This window comes from Trichechus manatus, unplaced genomic scaffold (assembly GCF_000243295.1).
Source record: "Trichechus manatus latirostris isolate Lorelei unplaced genomic scaffold, TriManLat1.0 scaffold00256, whole genome shotgun sequence".
Taxonomy (NCBI): domain Eukaryota; kingdom Metazoa; phylum Chordata; class Mammalia; order Sirenia; family Trichechidae; genus Trichechus; species Trichechus manatus.
This window is the reverse complement of record NW_004444192.1, coordinates 250,081-271,036: the sequence shown is the minus strand read 5'-3', so window position 1 is coordinate 271,036 and position 20,956 is coordinate 250,081. Positions and strand designations below refer to the sequence as shown.

General features: G+C 36.3%; 1 protein-coding gene across 1 annotated transcript in view; it reads left to right on the top strand.

The window, feature by feature from the left end:
• THOC1 (THO complex subunit 1) overlaps nt 1–20,956 on the top strand; it is a 58,749-nt gene that overhangs the window by 7,222 nt on the left and 30,571 nt on the right. The window contains exons 5-11 of the mRNA XM_004389697.2: nt 36–154; nt 607–655; nt 1,043–1,138; nt 9,117–9,199; nt 11,492–11,565; nt 17,913–18,021; nt 19,194–19,325. Of these exons, the coding sequence (XP_004389754.1) occupies nt 36–154; nt 607–655; nt 1,043–1,138; nt 9,117–9,199; nt 11,492–11,565; nt 17,913–18,021; nt 19,194–19,325 (662 nt within the window). The remainder of the gene's footprint in view (nt 1–35; nt 155–606; nt 656–1,042; nt 1,139–9,116; nt 9,200–11,491; nt 11,566–17,912; nt 18,022–19,193; nt 19,326–20,956) is intronic.

Here is a 20,956-nt window from a genome sequence, read left to right as displayed (position 1 = left end):
TTAAAATTTTAAATTGGCTTGTGCTCCACTTAAAGGTATTTGTACCGCATCTACACCTTTTGTATTGTTGGGAGATGTTTTGGATTGTCTTCCTTTGGATCAGTGTGACACAATATTCACTTTCGTGGAAAAAAATGTTGCTACTTGGAAATCAGTAAGTGTTTTAGTTTATTTTTCTGCTAACATTATCTTTTTATAGATGCAGAGTTTTGAGGGTAGATTTTTGTTTTTACTTATGTTGCTAGTATTGCTGATTGCCAAGAAGTCAGTCCCTATGAAAGAATCATCTACTGTGCTTTCTTGGGGGAGCCAAGTAAGAGTCATGTGTGGAGAAAAACTTGAAGTGCAAAATTTGATTGAGTAATAGCAACTAACTTGAAAATGCATTCTTCACATGTTTAAAACAGTTACTTAGTATCATATTTAGTCATCTCATATCTGAAAATAATTTTATTGGAAGTAATATTTGCTTAAAAAAGTGAAAGTAGCAGAGTAGATTGTCACTGCACATTAGTGTTCTTTAATATTTTACTTCCTGAGACTTAGTATTAAAGAGTGTGCAACAACTTTGTCAAACAGCAATAATAATTTCTGCCTTAATTTCAGAATACGTTCTATTCTGCGGGGAAGAATTATTTACTACGTATGTGCAATGGTAAGTGATTGGTTTTTAAAATGTAAATGTTTCCAGAAAAATCAAATGATGGAATTAAACATCAGTGATAAAATTTTAAAACTTAGTTAGGATCTTCATTTTTAAGTAACAGTCTGTTTTATTAAAACTGATTACTCACTTTAAATTAAACTGGTTCTATTCCAGGTATAAATTTACTTAGTAATAAAACAGAATAATTTATTGAAGTTTATCTTGCCCATGTTGAGCTTGTTTTGTTCCAAATTTTTTAATACATTTTTGGGACAATGGTTTTCTACTCCCATCTTGAAAACTGCTGCTTGACAGACTGGTTGAAAAACTTAAGTATGGTTGTCGTAAACATAGACTGATCTCTTCTGTGTAACCTTCATTTCCATGTATCATTAGATCTCCTTAGAAGATTATCCAAATCACAGAATACAGTCTTCTGTGGACGAATTCAGCTCTTTTTGGCCAGGCTTTTCCCTTTATCTGAAAAGTCAGGTAAGCTTTTAAATACATTAAATAAATACTTTGCAGGAAAATCTTTTCCAGTTTTTAATGGACTGGAATCTGCTGTAATGGTAATGAGAAAAATAATAGAGATATAATAGAAAATTATCAACTTTTTTTTTTTAACTTATAAATAATTATATCAGTGCTAGTGTATAGTATAGGTAATCCTGAAACTAAGTCATTGGTTTTGTTTATTTTTTTAACTTTATCATTTTGTTGTTGAGAATGTACACATCAACAAAATATATACCAGTTCAACCGAGTCTACATATACAATTCAGTGACATTGATTACATTCTTCGAGTTGTGCATCTATTCTCATCCTCTTTTTCTGAGTTGTTTCTCCCCCATTAACGTAAACTCACTGCCCCCTAGGGTTCCTGTCTAATCTTTCAAATTGCTATTGTCAATTTGATCCCTTATAGATAGATCTTAAAAGAGTGTAATGCTCAAGGCAGACATTTTTTACTAGTTAAGCTAAACTATTGGTTGATTTTAAGAAGACCTCGGAATATTTTTGGTTTGATGTTTAAAGATTATTTCAGGGCAGTAGTTTCAGAGATCATCCAGCCTCTGTGACTCCAGAAAGCTTGGGTTGCATGAGAATCTGAAATTGTGTTGTGCAGTTGTTCATAGAGGCAATTAGGCATGCATTCCGTTTCCTCCTCCTATTCCTGACTTTCCTTCATCCTCTGTTGCCCCAGGAGAATAGAGAACAATTATTGTGCCTTAGATGGCTGCTTGCAAGCTTTTAAGGCCCTGGGCACTATGCAGTGAACTAGGAGGTAGAACACAAGCGCTAAACAAGCTTATTTGGCCAGTTAACTGGGATGTCCTGTGAAACCATGACCCTAAACCTCCAAACCAGGAAACCAAATCCTGTGAGGTGTTTGGTTTCTACATAAGCAGCCTCAACAGCTACTCTTTTTTTTTTTTTCCTGTCGTTGTAAATATATGTATCACACACCTTTTGCCAATTCAACTTTTTACAGGTGTACAACTTATTGACTGCAATTACAATAATCGGCTCTGCAACCATACTCTTAACAGAGATTTATTTTTATCATCCTAGCTCCAGGAATCCGGAGCAGCTCAATTCTGCACCTGATTTCTCCTGTTTGGCAGATGTCCTCAAGGCAAAAGTGGCTTTGAGTGCTAATCATATGTTCCTTTATCTTTCTTACCTTCTCCTGGATTTTTACTAGCTATTTTCTCACTTTTTTGTCAACTCTTTACTGTTTTTAACAAAAATTTTTTTTCTGTTTTATTACCTACATCTGTGCTATTTAAATAATATACACCAAATAAATATTCATAGAATTAATGTAATTTATCCAGGTTTTTTGTTGTATTTGGTGAAAGGGTTAATCTGAAGTAATTTCACCTTCCATTACTGGTACTCCCACTTTTTTTAATTGCTTTTTTAAAAGCATTATTGAAATATAATTCACACAATGTAGAGTTCACCCATTTGAAGTTTATAATTAATTGTCTTTAACATATTCACCGGGTTGTGCAACTATCACCACAATCTAATTTTTGTACCCCCTAAAAGACACCTTGTATCCATTAGCTTTCACTTCCTGTTTCCCCCTTCCTTTACCCACTGCCCTGAGCCCTGTTGTTGTTAGGTGCCGTTGAGTCGGTTCTGACTCATAGCAACCCCACATACAAAAGAATGAAGCACCGCCCCATCTTGTGCCATCCTCACAATTGCTGCTGTGTTTGAGCCTGTTGTTGCAGCCTCTGTCAGTCGTCTCGTTGAGGGTCTTCTCTTTTTCACTGATCCTCTACTTTACCACGCATGATGTCCTTCTCCAGGAACTAGTCCCTCCTGAAAACATGTCCAAAGTATGTGAGACAAAGCCTCGCCATCCTAGCTTCTGAGTAGTCTGGCTGTACTTCTTCCAAGACAGATTTATTCATTCTTTTGCCAGTCCGTGGTATATTCAGTATTTGCCGCCAACACCATAATTCAGAAGCATCAATTCTTCTTCACTTTTCCTTATTCATTGTCCAGTTTTCACATGCATATGAGGCGATTGAAAACACCGCAGCTCGGGTCAGGCACACCTTAGTCCTCAAAGTGACATCTTTGCTTTTTAACACTTGAAAGAGGTCTTTTGCAGCAGATTTGCCCAATGCAGTATGTCGTTTGATTTCTTGACTGCTACTTTCCATGGGCGTTGATTGTTGATCCAGGTAAAATGAATTTCTTGACAACTTCAACATTTTCTCTTTATCGTGATGTTGCTTATTGGTCCAGCCATGAGGATTTTTGTTTTCTTTATGTTGAGGTGCAATCCATACTAAAGGCTGTAGTCTTTGATCTTAATCAGTAAGTACTTCAAGTCCTCTTGGCTTTCAGTAAGCAAGGTTGTGTCATCTGTATATTGCAGATTGTTAACTAGCCTTCCTCCAATCCTGATGCCACGTTCTTCATATAGTCCAGCTTCTCAGATTATATGCTCAGCATACAGGTTGAATAAGTATAGTGAAAGCATACAACCCTAACACACACCTTTCCTGACTTTAAACCATGTTTTGTTCTTATGTGTATAATTGCCGGTTAGGTTGTTGAAAAAAGGTATTTTTGATGAATAAGTCGTTGGTCTTGCAAACTTATCGTGCAATTTCTGACATCATTTATGTTACCAAGGTAGTATTTTCCAACTACTGATCCTTTTTCTTTGTTTCCAACTTTCGCATTCCAATTACCAGTAATTATCAGTGCATCTTGATTGCATGTTTGATCATTTCAGATGACAGAGAAGTTGGTAACAAAAACCTTCGGCTTCTTCATCTTTTTGCCTTAGTGGTTGGTGCTTAAATTTAATAATGGTTGTATTAACTGGTCTTCCTAGTAGGCATATGGATATTATCCTATTACTGGCAGCGTTATACTTCAGAATAGATCTTGAAATGTTCTTTTTGACAGTGCAGTGCTATTCCTCTTCAATTTTTCATTTCCATCATAGTAGACCACATGATTGTCCGATTCAAAATGGCCAATACCAGTCCATTTTAGCTCACTAATGCCTAGAATATTGATCTTTTTGAGTTCCATTTCATTTTTGATGACTTTAATTTTCCTAGATTCATACTTTGAACATTGCATGTTCCAGTTATTAATGGATGTTTGCAGCTGTTTCTTCTCAGTTTGAGTCGTGCCACATCAGTAAATGAAGGTCCCAAAAGCTTTACTCCACCTACATCATTAAGGTCAACTCTACTTTGAGGAGGCAGCTCCTCCCCAGTTGTATTCTGAGTGCCTTCCAACCTGAGGGGCTCATCCTCCAGCACTGTGTATCAACGTTCTGCTGCTGTTCACGAGGTTTTCACTGGCCAGTTTTTTTAGAAGTAGATCCCCATGTCCTTCTTACTAGTCTTAGTCTGGAAGCCCCACTGAAACCTGTCCACCATGGGTGACCCTGCTGATATTTGAAATACTGGTGGCATAGCTTCCAGCATCACAGCGACCTGCAGGCCACCACAGTACAACAAACTGGCAGATGAGTGTTAGCTTCTAAGCACTAAACAAGTATTAATCTACTTTTTGGTGTCTATAGATTTTCCTATTCTGGACATTACATATAAGTGGAATCATACTATATGGTCTTTTGTGACTGACTTCTTTCATTTAGCATAATGTTTTCAAGGTTTATTAATGTAGCATGTGTTAGTAATTCTTTTTTTAAGGTACAATATATTGTATTATACAGATACACCATATTTTGTTTGTCTATTCATCAGTCAGTGGACATTTCAGTTTCCGTTTTTTGGCTGTTGTGAGTAATGCTGCTAAGCGTTTGTGTACAAATTTTTGTGTGAACATATGTTTTCATGTCTCGGGTACATATCTAGGAGTAGAATTACTGGGTTATACAGTAACTCTATGATTAACTTTCTGAGGAATTGCCAAAGTTTTTTCCAAAGTGGCTGCACCATTTTACTATCCCACCAGGAATGTAGATAAGGTTCCAATTTCTCTACACCCTTGTCAACACTTGTTATTATTTGAATTTTTTATTGTGGCCATTATATTGGGTAGGAAGTGGTATTTCGTTGTGGTTTTGATTTACATTTCCCTAATGTAATGGTATTCACTTCTGTATTCTCTGTGCCTAGAACACCCAAAAACCGACTGCCTTTGAGTTTGTTTCAACTCAGAGCGACCTATAGAACAGAGTAGAACTACCCACAGGGTTTCCAAGGATGTAAATGTTTATGGAAGCAGACTGCCAAATTTTTCACCTATAAAGATTACAGCCTTGGAAACCCTGGTGGGAACAGCTGGTGGGATTGAAGTGCTGACCTTTTGCCTATCAGCCAAGCGCTTTAACCACTGTGCCACCAGGGCTCCTGTGCCTAGAAGAGTGCCATTTAAATTTGCAGTGAAGGGTTAGAGGGGTTCTATCTCTTCATGAGATGAAATATGCACCCTCATAAGCAGTAATTTGTGATTTCTTTTTCTCAAAGTGACAAGCTATTAGAACAAGGTTTCAATTATTAGCCATTCTTTTATCCTTCCTGATTGTCTACAGCACCCTTCTCAGCACTTTTTAAAAATATTTTCCACTTCTTTCAATGTACTGCATTTTTAAACTGGCAAGACATATAGAGAAACCATTTTTTCTTATTAACTAGTTGAAAGATTAACAATATATCACTAAAGAGAGCTTTAGATTATGTATGTTGTAATAAATTATATAGTCTTAATTTTTAAGTTAAAAAAGCAATACAACATTATTTCAGAAAATTTGGAACGTGAAGGGAAACTTGATAATTCTATCACCTTAACACAAGCGTGGTTGGTATTTGGGGATATTTCCTTGCAGTATGTTTCCCTATCTTCTTTTTTTTTTTTTTTTTTTTTTTAATGTTTAATAGCTCCTTGTCTTTCACAAGAGTGTACCCCAACACCTGCACAAAACCAGTTTAGCATGTAATTTCCCCATTAAATGTAATATAGTTGTTGCCGTTGAGTCAGCTCTGACACATGGCAACCTTATGTATAACAGAATGAAACGTTGCCCAGCCCTGTGCCATCTTCATGGTTGCTGGTGTGCAGTATAGGACGACTGAAATTTTTAAATCTTACTGAGATTTTCAGCATGTGCTATAGCAAATAATGAGTAGAGAATGGACAAAGGTATTTTAAATAGTCAGTGCTGGATGGTCAGCCAGGCTCATTCACTAATCTTAATAACTTGATTTAACATCCTAGGATTTTTTTATTTTAACTTTTTATTTTGAAATAATTTTAGACTTAGAGAAGAGTTGCAAAGATAGAGAGTACCTGAATACCCCTCATCGGGCTTCCCATAATGTTAATGTACTACATAACCATGGTATAGTTATCAAAACTCAAAGTAAGATTGGTACATCACTACTAATTAAACTACAAACTTTATTTGGATTTTGCCAGGTTTGTTTGTTTAATTTTATTATGGTAAAATGTATGTATACGTATGTGTATATATATATAGAGAGAGAGAAACCCTGGTGGTACAGTGGTTAAGGGCTCCATTGCTGAGCGGAAGGTCTGTGGTTCAAACCTACCAGCTGGTCCCTGGAAGAAAGGTGTCGCAGTCTGCTTCTATAAAGATCACAGCCTTGGAAACCCTATGGGGCAGTTCGACTCTGTCCTGTAATGTCGCTATGAGTTGGAATCAATTCAACAGCAGTGGGTTTTAAATATATATATATATATATATATATATATATATATATATGCATGCACACACACATACGTATATACATATAATAATTAATTTGCCATTTTAATCATTTTTAAGTGTACAGTTCAGTGACATTAATTACATTAATCATATCGTGCAACCATCACCACTAACTATGTAGTTCCAAAAGTTTTCATCACCCCAAACAGAAATTCAGAACTCTTAAACAGTACCTTCCCATTACTCTCTCTTCCCATTCTCTAGTAACCACTAATAAACTTTTGTCTCTGTGCATTTGCTTGTTCTAGTTATTTTACATAGCTGGGATCATAGAATATTTGTCCTTTTGTATCTGACTTAATTCACTTAGCATAGTGTTTTCAAAGTTCATCAGTGTGGTAGCATGGATCAGATCTTCATTTCTCTTAATGGCTGAATAATATTCTGTTGTATGTATGTTTCACATTTTATTTATCCATTCATCTGTTGATGGGCATTTGGGTAATTTCCACCTTTTGGCTATTGTGAATAATGCTGCAGTGAACATTGGTGTACAGGTATCTGGTTGAGACACTGCTTTCAGTTCTTTGGGACATATCTAGGAGTGCAATTGCTGGGTCATATGCTAATTCTATTTTTAACTTTTTTGAAACTGCCGAACTATTTTCCACAGCAGCTGCCCCATTGTCCATCCCTACCAGCAATGCATGAAGGTTCCAGTTTCACCACACTCTTGCCAGCGCTTATTATTTTCCATGCTTTTGGTTATAGCCATGCCAGTGGGTGTGAAGTGGTATCTCATTGTGATTTTTGACTTGCATTTCGCTGTGATGACTAGTGATGTTGAGCATCTTTTCATGTGTCTCCCCAGTTCAAGACAGTTTCACAGCCTTTGCTTATCTTTTATGATGTTGACACTTTAGAAGATTACTGGTTAGTTGTTTGTTATAAGATCTCTCAATTTCGGAATGTCTGGTATTTTTTCATGATTGGATTGGAGCTGTGGGTTTTTGGCAAAAATACTGCAGAAGTGATGTTGTGTCCTTTTCAATGCGTCATATCTGGGGTTCCTGATGTCAGTATGTCCTATTACTGGTGACGTCAACCTGGATCATTTGACTAAGGTGGTGTCTGCCTTGTTTTTCTGCTGTAAAGTTACTGTTTTCCCCTTTGTAATTAATACATATTTGGGAGGAGAGACTTTGAAGCTGTACAGATGTTCTTGTCTCTTAAACTTTTGCCCATTAATTTAGCATTCATCTGTGGATCTTAACTACAGTGACTATTACAAAAGTGTTCTGATGGTAATTTTTTATTTCTCTCCTTACTTCCACGTTTATTAATTGGAGTTCTTCTTGAAGGAAGAATCGTCTCTTATGCCCCATTTATTCATTACTTCAATCATGTATATCAGTACGGACTCGTGGATATTTATTTTATTCTCTAGGTTATAATCTCATGATGGTATTAGTTACTTTGTTGCTTAAATTGTTCCAGTTTTGGCCACTGGGGACTCTTTCAAGTTTTCTTGGCAGGCTCGTCGTATATTTTTCCTGCCTCAGCCCTGGAATCACCCGCTTCTCCAGAGAGCCCTGGTTCTTTTTATTTAATAAGAATGGTATTTAGAAGCCAAGATCTGGACCCTAGATGTGCTGTTTGCTACCAGAGTAAAACTGCTTCTAGGCTGTCAGCTGACGGAGCTAGGAAATGTATGTATGTATACTGATCCATGTGTACACACATATGTATTTTTATTTCTGTATCTTTTTGTGTGTGTATAACATATACACACGTACATATAATTGTTTTTAACATAAAAATTACGAGATTATACTGATAACCTCTCAGTCCAACCCCACGTCAATAGACGTGCTTATTTGTAACTTCCTTCTCTTTCAGTGAGAAACGTGGCTCTCGTTAACTACGTTTACTTATCATACACCCTTACTTTTCCATGAATGTAATATACATTTGTGCTTCTGCAAAATTATAAATCGTTAAATATTAGATGCTGTGGAATTGTTCTTGAATATTAATGAATAACAAGAATCAACTATATTTGTTATCATAACGTATGTAGAATTCTTTGTAAAGACACCTTTAAGTAGTGAATTTTAGAAAGGATTTGTAAATCAAGTGTGGTTTTATTTCTTACTTGATCTTTTGCTTAATTATGGGTTTAGCATTTTTTGTATGTTTTGGTTATATGACACCAAATTATATTCCTAAACAAGTTTCGGTGTTTCACGTATTTGCTTCGAAAATCTTTTTTTTTTTTTTAATAGGTCTTAACTTGCAGAGTCAGTTTAATCTGGAAAATGTCACTGTTTTCAATACCAATGAGCAGGAAAGCACGCTGGGCCAGAAGGTGAGGCTGATGTGAACTCGTCTAGCAACGTATTTATAAGTTTGTTATTGAGATAACACATGTGAGTAGGACCTCTAAGTCATTAAAAATTAGTAAGCCTTTAGTTTTTTTTCCTCTTATAGAAGTAACATGTATCTGTGTAAAAAAATTCAAACAATATAGAAATGTATAAAATAGAAAGTACAACTACCCCATAATTCAAGGTCCCAAAGAGAACCACTCTTAGCATTCTGTGTCTATCCTAACAGGACTTACTGAGTATATGTATAAATTATATAATTTCTTCCCCAAAATTAAGTCATATAATACATACCAAAACCAAAAAAAAACCCGTTGCCATCAAGTTGATTCAAACTCATAATGACCCCAGAGGACAGAGTAGAACTGCCCCATAGGGTTTCGAGTGAGCGCCTGGTGGATTCAAACTGCCTACCTTTTGGTTAGTTGCCGAACTCTTAACCACTACACCACCAGAGTTTCTGCCATAATCCATCCTGTTTTCTAATTTTTGTTGTTGTTGTTTTAACAGTACAAAATGAGTGCATTTCTGAAGCAGTACATTTAGATGTGTCTCAGTCTTGAATGGATATGCTATAATCGCCTGTCAGTGGACATTTACATAATCTCTCTAGTAGTGAAAAATTGGTAATAGTATTGTGTATATTGTTGTTGTCATGTGCCATCGAATCAATTCCGACTCATAGCAACACTATATGATGGAGTAGAATTGCCCCTTAGGATTTCCTAGCCTGTAATCTTTGCAGGAGCAGATCTCCAGGTCTTTTCTCCCTTGGAGCCACTGGTAGGTTCAAACCACTGTCCTTTGGGCTAACATCTGAGTGCTTAACCATTGCATCAGCAGGGCTCTTTGGTATTGTATATACCAATGCTAGATTATGCAGATGTATCCTTAGCATAAATTTTTATAAAATTGCTGGGTCAAAACGTATGCGTATTTCAGATTTTGATAGCTGTTGCCCAATTACTTATCAACAAGGTTGTACCCATTTGCTGCCACCAATGGCACATGGAGAATGCACTGTCTCACATCAACACTGGGAATTACCAGTTTTTAAAAATCTTTGCTTAATTGATAGTATTGTTGAAAAATAAGTCGTCTTTAACTTACGTCTCCTTGATTATTAACAGAGTTGAGGAATTTACTATATGCTTTGGAATTTTTCTTCTGTGAATTGCCTATTCATGCCATTTGCCTATTCGTGCCATTTTACTGTTGAATTGTGTTTTTCTCATTGATACGTAGTTATTAATTCATTGTCTTCCATGTGTTACAGATTTTTTCTCTCAGTTTATGGGTTTTCTTTAAAATTATGTTGCTTTTGTTGTGGAGAACTTTTAAATTTGGGTGTAATATTAACATTTGTTGATCTTGGGTTTTCTTTTAAATCTTTAATCCAGCTGGAGTGTTGGGGTTTGGAATAAGTTGGGTTATAATTTTATTTCTTTCTAAATGGTAAACCAGTTATTTCAGAACCATTTGCTAAATAAGCCATCGTTGGCCCACTGATTTTTAAAAGGACATCAGCTATAAACAATTTATTTTTAAAGATTATTTACAGTATATCTAAGACAGTACAGAGTTAGCAGATTTCAGCACCTACCCTTCATTTAGGAACAAGTTATAAAGCTTAAAGTATGTAACTAAAATGTGATTGTAAAATAATCATACTAGTTTTATGTAATTTATTCCTTAAAATACAATCATAATATGGAAATGATGTTCACTTTGCTTTAGAATTTCCAGAAACTTGTCCTTTACCGTTAACATATCTTTTAGGCACATCTTGGACTGTTCTGTGTAAACTTGTTAATTTTAAAATTTTCTGTGTAGAGTTGGGCACCATCTACCTTCAACCAGCACATCCTCAGTTTAAATTAAGAGTTCTTTATTGCCGTTCTTAGACTCTTTATTATACTAGTGATCTTAGTTCTCTGAGAGATCATTGCATATATTTCCAAAATATATTTATCCATAGACCCCTCATTCCCAGAGAGAATCTACTGACCATGTTTTGAGAAATGCTGGTTTAAATCTTTCCACTATGTCTTCATGGCTGTGTTACATCATTGTTATACTGCTCTTGGGTCCTTGACCCCTGTCACATAGCATTCCCATTGCCTTAAAGAGTAGCTATAGGTCTTAATAGTTACTGTGCCTGGACTACTCTAATAATGATTATCTCTAGCAGCATGTGAATGACCTATTATTCCAGCCTTTATCTTCTGCCTGACAACTGCTTCATGACAAGCTATACAATTTTTTCATTTTAGCACACTGAGGATAGAGATGAAGGGATGGATGTAGAAGAAGGTGAAATGGGAGATGATGAAGCTCCAACAACTTGGTGAGTTTTTAGAACATAAGATTTCTTAATTTACAAAGATAATACTTTAGTAATTTATCGAGTACTGGAGTGAAGAGGGTTTGGTTTGGTTTAGAGTGAAGATACAGAATAAGGAGGAAGGAAGTAATGCTTATAGATTTCTATTTGTAACTTTTATGTATATTCCTTATTATAATAAGTCCTAAATCACTAATGGGCTGTATCGCTTGGTTTCTGAATTACACGCAGACAGTTCATTGTTGACATAGCCTAACTTATGCATGTCCCTAACACTTGAAAAACCATCCACAGGCAATGGAGGAGCACCCCCCTTCTCCCTCCCATGAAATGCTGTAGGCCCAGTGCCTTTGGGTATTGGGCTTTCTTTTCACTCTTCTCTCTGCCTTCCTATTACTGTGTCTTATCTCATCCTCTGTAACCTTATATTTTCTTTCCATATGATTTCTTCCTAGTGCTGGTTAAAAGAAAGGAGGAAGAGAAGAGGAAAGACATAAAGGAAAACTTTCTTTTACTAGCACTCTTCAGGTGTCTGAGGCCGCAAAAGTTATCCTCATCGCTTGTAATTGGGAGAATTTCCATTATTACTGTTCAGAAGATCAAGAGGGGTTCCTGTTTATGCCACCAGGGCTATACCATAGGGAGGTGTGTTCCTAGCATCCCAGATTTGAAATCCAAACAATATCCCTACAGCAACATTAGAAGTAACGTGGCTCCAGGCTTAACTCCAATATTCCTAGTCATGTGACCTTCAGGAAGTTACTTAACCTCCCTGAAACTCACTTTCTACATCTTTAAAATGTAGTGGTGCCACTTACCTGGTAGACTTGTTGAGAGGATTAAATGAGATGATGATTGGAAATGGTATATTACAGCACTTGGTAGTTATCCTTATTACCACTGTAGTGTTGATATTATATGTAGTGGTATATATAGAGCACTTAGAACAGTGTGTTCAGATCAGTCTCTCTGTCTGTCTATCTGTTGTTCTCTCACCTCCCCCCGCCTTTCTCCTCCTTCTCCCAGTAAACGCTGTTATGTTCAGAGGAAACACTTGATTCCTAACGTAATGGTAAAGTAGAGGAACAGCTGTTATTAGCTGTAATTTTAACTTTTTTAGATACCTGTTTGTTCACGTACATTAGGGGCAGAATAGGTTTTTGGGATCTGGACTAAACAACATTAAGGTCGATGGGCCAAGGTAGTAGGCTACAGGATAATAGGTCACCTGAGGTATAAACAGAGCCCCCAAAACAAACTCTGCCCAATGTAGTCTTGCCTAGTTAGACTCTTCCTAAGCCAGTATAGAGAATACAGCCCCGTTCGTTGTGTTCATAAACTAGTCCCAGCTGCAGAAGAATTACTTAAATAATACCCTCACACAACTGCCTCAATCACTATTTTTTCAGCGGAGGAAGGAAGTATATAGCAAATTAACTTTGTGACCAGCTATATTACCAGATAATTGTAGGCAGTAGAATTTACAAAGCAGAACGCTTTACCCATGTATCTGTAATGTGAAGTCCATTTCAGATTTGGCTTACCGGTTGCTTCTTTTTGCAGACTGTCTGCAATTACTTCATTTGTTATAATGTTATACATAGTACACCATCTAGCTAAACTTGCTAAAGTAGTTACCTGACTTTACACGGTCTTAGTAATCTAGTGCTGCTATAAAGAAATAGCACAAATGGGTGGCTTTGACAAAAGAAATTTATTTTGTCACAGTTTAGGAGGCTAAAAGTCCGAATTCAGGGTGCCAGGTCTAGGGGAAGGCTTTTTTTCTCTCTGTCAGCTCTGGAGGAAGGTCCTTGTCTCTTTAGCTTCTTCTCCCTGGTTCCCTGGAGATCTCCATGTGTCTTGGCATCTGTTTTACCCCATCTCTACTCGTTCACTTGGCTTGTTTAATCTCTTTTATAAAAGAGATTAAAGACATACCCTACACTAATCCTGTCTTATTAACATAACAAAGACAGCCCATTTCCAAATGGGATTATAACTGGAAAGAAACCGTGGAGAAGCTCAGTATCATCAGTCAGAATAAGGCCAGGGGCTGACTGAGAAAAGGACCATCAATTGCTCATATACAGGTTCAAGTTGAAGCTGAAGAAAATTAGAGCAAATCCACGAGAGCCAAAATACTACCTTGAGTATATCCCAGGTGAATTTAGAGACTGTCTCAAGAATAGATTTGACTTATTGAACCCAAATGACCAAAGACCAGAGGAGTTGTGGAATGACATCAAGAACATCATACATGAAGAAAGCAAAAGGTCATTAAAAAGATAGGAAAGAAAGAAAAGACCAAAATGGATGTCAGAAGAGACTCTGAAACTTGCTCTTGAATGTTGAGTAGCTGAAAACACACTGAAGAAATGACCATGTAAAACAGCTGAACAGAAGATTTCAAAGGGTGGCTCGAAAAGATAAAGTATTACACTGGCATGTACAAAGACCTGGAATTAGAAAACCAAAAGGGAAGAATACACTCAGCATTTCTCAGGCTGAAAGAACTGAAGAAAAAAAATTAAGCCTCAAGTTGCAATATTGAAGCATATAGGGGGCAAAATATTAAACAATGCAGGAAGCATCAAAAGAAGATGGATGGAATACACGGAGTCACTGTAACAAAAAGAATTGGTCAGCGTTCAGCTATTTCAAGTGGTAGTGTATTAACAAGAATCAACGGTACTGAAGGAAGAAGTACAGGCTGCACTGAAGGCGTTGGCGATAAGAAGCCTCCAGGAATTGACGGAATACCAATTGAGATGTTTCAGCAAACGGATGCAGCACTGGATACAGTGCTCACTCGTCTATGTCAAGAAATTTGGAAGATAGCTGCCTGGCCAACTGACTGGAAGAGATCCATATTTGTGCCCATTCCAAAGAAAGGTGATCCAACAGAATGCAGAAACTATCGAAAAATATCATTCATGTCACACACAAGTAAAATTTTACTGAAGGTCATTCAAAAGTGGTTGCAGCAGTACATCAGCAGGGAACTGCCAGAAATTCTAGCCAGATACAGAAGAGGATGTGGAATGATGGATATCATTGCTGAGGTCAGATGGATCTTTGCTGAAAGCAGAGAATACCAGAAAGATGTTTACTTGTGTTTGATTGACTATGCAAAGACATTCGATTGGGTGGATCATAACAAATTATGGATTGCATTCCAAAGAATGGGAATTCCAGAACACTAAATTGTGCTCATGAGAAACCTGTACATAAATCAAGAGGCAGTCGTTCAAACAGAACAAGGTGATATTGTGTGGTTTAAAATCAGGAAAAGTGTGTGTCTGGGTTGTATCCTTTCACTATACTTATTCAGTCTTACGCTGAGCAAATAATCCAAGAAGCTGGAATATATGATGAGGAACACAGCATCAGGATTGATGGAAGACTCATTAATAACCTGTGATATGCAGATGAGACAACCATGCTTACTGAAAGTGAAGAGGACTTGAAGCACTTACTGGTGAAGATCAAAGATTACAGTCTTCAGTATGGATTGCATCTCAACGGAAAGAAAACAAAAATCCTCATGGCTGGACCAATAAGCAACATCATGATAAACAGAAAATGTTGAAGCTGTCAAGGATTTCATTTTACTTGGATCTGTAATCAATGCCTGTGGAAGCAGTAGTCAAGAAATAAACGACGTATTGCATTGGGCAAATCTGCTGCAAAAGACCTCTTTCAGGTGTTAAAAAGCAAAGATGTCGCTTTGAGGACTAAGGTGCTCTTCACCCAAGACATGGTATTTTCAGCCAGCTTATATGCATGTGAAAGCTGGACAGTGAATAAGGAAGACTGAAGAAGAATTGACACCTTTGAATTTTTGTATTGGGGGAGAATATTGAATATACCATGAACTGCCAAAAGAACAAATCAATCTGTCTTGGAAGAAGTACAGCCAGAATGCCCCTTAGAAGCAAGGATGGCGAGACTTCATCTCCCGTACTTTGGACATGTTTTCAGGAGGGACCAGTCCCAGGAGAAGGACATCATGCTTGGTAAAGTAGAGGGTCAGCAAAAAAGAGGAAGACCCTCAACAAGATAGGTTGACACAGTGGCTGCAACAGTGGGCTCAAGCATAACAATGATTGTGAGGATGGTGCAGGACCAGGCAGTGTTTCATTCTGTTGTACATAGGGTCGCTATGAGTCGGAACGAACTTGACAGCACCTAACAACAGCAATGTAGAGGTTAGAATTTATAGCACAGATTTTGGGTAAACACAATTCAATCCATAACATACACATAATTCACAACCATTGTAGTCTGAGTGAGTACCTAAGCATAATTTCAAGCCTCTGTTGTAAAACAGAGCACATAAACTTTGGGACTGCTATTTCCTTGCAGATGAAGGGCTTTTTCAGTTACTTCTAAGTTCACAAATTTATTTCAGGTAATTGAATCTGTGAGAAGTATGAGTGTAAGATAAGTGATGTTAGGGTGTACATATACATGTGTATGTGTTTCTTGAATGATACACCAACTGATACACCTTTAGACCATTAAAATTATTCTTTAATAAGATACTTAATGACATTGACTTGTTAAGTTGGTAATGTTAACCATATGAATTAGATTCTTTATCAAATGTGCTTCCATTTGTTTTACTAAAATTCTTTTCCCTTTGTTTTATCGTAGATCATTTACATACCTTTTCAAAATTTTCTATAGAAAACTGAAGTTCAGTAAATTACACATTTCTACTTTAACCTCTTCATGTTATGTACAAAGAAACTAAGCACTTGTCAATCTTAAACATTAGCCTTCCCCTAAAAAATAACTTTAAGAAAGTATTACAGTAAAAAGTATGTATGTTTTATTTGACTATAATCCTTTAAAAAGCATTGTAACATGTCCCTTCATAATTACCTGGTCATTAGAAAAAGTATTTTTAAGTATATCAATCCCGAAGATGAGAGATGGAGATTAATTTACTTCCTGATACTGGCTGGAATAGGGAAGGCAGGACTCTTTAAGGTTATGGTACTGCTGGGGATTGCTAAACCGATGTCTTGTTTCCCCTATAAAATTATAGTTACTTTTGGAGTATTTATATGGACATGAAACTTAGAGAAAATGCTGGCTGTAATCTACAGGTTCAGCTTTCTGAGGTTTGTTTTGAAAGAGCAGGGTAAGGTAGTACACAGTTGTGTTTTCTAGACAAAATTAATTTTTGCAGAGGTGATGTTGAAACTTTTTATGGATATTTGAGATTCTAAAATAGTCAATACCGTAAGCATTTTACATGGGTAATACTAGAAGATTTTTTTTGGCTGTTTTGAATGCTATAGAACATTAGAGCATTTTGTTAAAAACAATCTTTTAAATAAAGTCTGAAATGTTTGTTTTAACATTAAAAATTAAATCATTTTATAGTATAATGATTGCTTATAAATTTGTAAGTTAAAAAAATGTGTATTGACACTGTAGATTTATAACAGCCAAATTAGATGTTGAATTAGTAATGCCAAAATAAATACATTAAAAAAAGGATTTTTTTTAATACGTGTTGTACCTATGTATTTGTCTAGTACTAGGACTTCTTAGTGTATTAGGATGTAATGCCAGTGTGATTTAACATGGATTGATATTAACATTGGCTTAAACAACGTAGACGTTGATTTGTTCTCATGTAAAAGTCTGGAGACAGGCATCAGGGCTGGTGGGGCAACACTGTTCAGTAAAATTGTCTGGGAACCCAGGTTCCTTCTAACTTCTTGTTCCACCATCCCTCAGTGCTTGCCCTTTTTCTGTAGCCCAAGATGACTCACCACCACATCTGCGTTTTAGCCAACAGGAAGGGAAAAGGGGAAATGGAAAAATGTGGCCCAGAAATTGTACACATGACTTCCACTCCAACCAGTTGGCCAGAATTTAATCACACGGCCACACCTTGCTGCCGGAGAGGTTGAAGTGTAGTCTTTAATTCAGAGTAATAATGAACCTAGCCAAAAATCAGGGATTCACCTGCTAAGTGAAGAGGGTAATAGCTATCTGTATGCCAGTTGAGGTCTGTGAATCCCCTGAAATTGTTTACAAAATTATATGTGTGAATGCACTCTTTTCTGGGCAAAGAGGACAGTAGAACTGCCCCATACAGTTTCCATGGAACAGTTGGTGGATTCAAACTGCCTGCCTTTTGGTTAGCAGCCATACCGCTTAACCACTGTGTCACCAGGGCTCCAAAAAGGCCATAGCTCTCATCAGCTTCTTATGTGGGGGTGGGGGTGGGGAGGAATGGTAGCAAGGTGTGACCTAAAAAAATTTACGAATGTTTAGATATTTCTAGAAGAATATAAATGACTGATTTAATATTACATTTACTTTATTAGCTCCATTCCAATTGATTACAACCTGTATCGAAAATTCTGGTCGCTTCAAGATTATTTCAGGAACCCTGTGCAATGCTATGAGAAGATTTCTTGGAAAACTTTTCTCAAGGTGAGTTGCCGATCACAGACTATCAAAAACCCAATATTTTACAGCTAATGACAGAAACGAAACTTGACTCTTGCCCAGCACACTTTTCACTATAGAATTCTGCCTCTTACATTTTTATACCTGTTTTATAATTTACAGATGCTAAATTTAATTAGTATTTAAACCACTAATTTTGTGAAGGTAGTATATAAATGAGTTTGGGGGTTTTAAGTTAATAATTACAGCCTTAGTTTTGTTTTTACACAGTGAGTGTCATCAACATGAATTGATGAATGTTTGCAGAATATTCTCACCTAAATTTGTAAAAATTATTTCAGCTATCCTGTTAGAACAGATATCCACAGACTGGGACCCTTGGGCCAAATCTAGTCTGCTGCCTAATTTTGTAAACAGTTTTATTGGAACACAGCCATGTGCATTTATTTATTAATTGTCTGTGGCTGTTTTTGCACTATAATGGCAGAAATGAGTAGTTGTAACAGAGACCAGATGGGCTGCAAAGCCTAAATTATTATCTGGCATTTTGCAAAAAAAAAGTTTGTCAACTCGTGTTTTAAAAGAATTCTCTGTATTTCTTTTTCTTGGCTACTTAAAGAGCAGTTGTCCTTTTTTGTTGTAATCAAAATCCAAGATAAATAGGCAGCTCTGAAAATGTAGCATGGTGTGTGTTGTGTTATTTTTAACAGTCGTTATTTTATATGCAGTATCTTTTGGGAGGAACTGGCAGAATTCAGATTAACTAGTGAGTGATAAATTATCTAAAATTGTCCTCCAACTGGATAGGATTTGACATCGTTTTATTTGGTCACAATCTTTAGCATATGAAGTGCCTGAGAGTTCCATAACTGGTTAAACAACTAATTTCATTGGTAAATTTCTGTACACTCTCAAAGCATTTCTTACTCTGTTTGCTCCTTACACAAAAGTGCATAAGAAGTCATATTTCTTCAGTAGAGAATTTATTCTTATTTTATAATACCATTAAATCTCACACAAAATAATATTTATTTCCCTTCCAGTTTGCTACCACAGTTTTTCTTGTTTAATGTATCTTACAGTGTATCTATATGGTAAAGCATGACTAAATTCTAGATATTTTGATTATGAAAAGCATTGAACAAACTCCTGGGCAACCATGCCAAAAAAAATTAATTTATATTTTTACTTTGCAGTATTCCGAAGAAGTTTTAGCTGTTTTTAAAAGTTATAAATTAGATGATACTCAGGCCTCAAGGAAAAAAATGGAAGAATTAAAAACGGGAGGAGAGCATGTATATTTTGCAAAATTTTTAACAAGTGAAAAGGTATAAATCTTTCTTTCCCACTAAGCATAATAAGAAATAGTCTTGTTTTTTTTTCTGTTTAGCTGATATCCTTACGTACAATAGAAATGTTTCTTATTTCTGATTAAAGCTGATAAAAGTTAATCTGAGAAGCCCATTTCTTCCTTGCACAAATAGACTAGTGTGATTTCAGAAGTAGAGGAGGTTGTTCATATTAAGTCTGTTTTGCAGACTTATTTTAGAATAAATTCAGTTTAATTACTTTCAAGTGTATATATTTTGAACCTCATGTTAGGATTTAATATGCATTTATGAAAATGTTTTGTAAATAGTCTTTATTAGGTACAAAAGAGGGGTTTTAAAACTCCCTATTTATTTATGCAGTTTAGTAAGTAAATTCTGTTCCAGTGTAATGTTAAGGGATTGTGTAAGTTTTCTAGTCAAGATAGCACATTGAGTCTGTGTTTCAACTCATTCCCTTTGCTCCAAACACATAACAATGACAGGTAAAATATAAAAAGAGAAAACCTAAAAGACAAAGCTGGGCTTCCAGAAACAAGATAAATATCTTCATGGACCAGATATACCACATTGTGAGTGAAAGCAAAGCCTTGGGCCTGCTGGACTCTGTATCCAAAAGCAGGTGATGGCAGCTAGAAGTTTGGCTACAAGTAATGAGACCAAATGTGCTTTGAGTGGGACTAGGGGCCAGAGCCAGATTTCACTCCTTGAATCCAGGAACTGGGGTGGAACTTTACCTACTCTTGAAGCTAAGAAAATATATTGCCAGTCTTCTGCGGAGAGCTATGGTTTTATAGGAATTTATGTGTCTAGGGATACAAAGACACAGCTTTGTGTCCCTTCTGCTTGCTCTGTGACTGGATATGTGGTATCCCCAATATGCCCATGAAACAGGTGCTTCAAAAAATCATCGTAAGACTTTTTCCAGACTTGGTCCCAGATGCTCTGGTGGAAACAAATCCAAAACTATTAAGACAGGGAAGGGTATACACAGAGAGAGAAAGAAGGGGAAATAAACATCCCAAAACAAAAGCCGCCCATTCAAAACTCTGACAAATTAAAATTTCAAAATCCATAAAGAAATCTAATGCTAAGAAAGATTACAACAAAATCAACTACTGGGATATACATGTATTTATTCCAGATGAAATACACAACCTGACCAAGACTTTAAATATGTTTTGGATAATCAAAGAAATAATAAGATGGCATTCATTGAAAAAGAACACGAAATGTGAAACAAAAACAGGCAGAAATGAAATAGAACAGTTGAATATGACAGCTAATTGGGAGCCTTAGCAATGAAGAATATAATCATTGAAACCAGAGTACAACACACAGGATCAAACTGTAGAATGGACATAGATGAGAAGATAACTAGTGAATTGAAGATAACGATGAGAAGTTTACCCAGAACACAAAACAGATTTTCTTAAAAAGTGAAAGAGCATTGAAGAACTATGAAGGATAGATTGAAAAGTTCCAACATGGCTAGTAGGATTTCCAAAAAACAAAATTAAGGAAAAGGCAGAGAAACTATTAAAAGAATTGTAGGAAGTGTCAAGTCCTCAAATCAAAAGCATACTACAACTACTGAGCAAGATGAATCAAGATAAATCCACACCTCAATA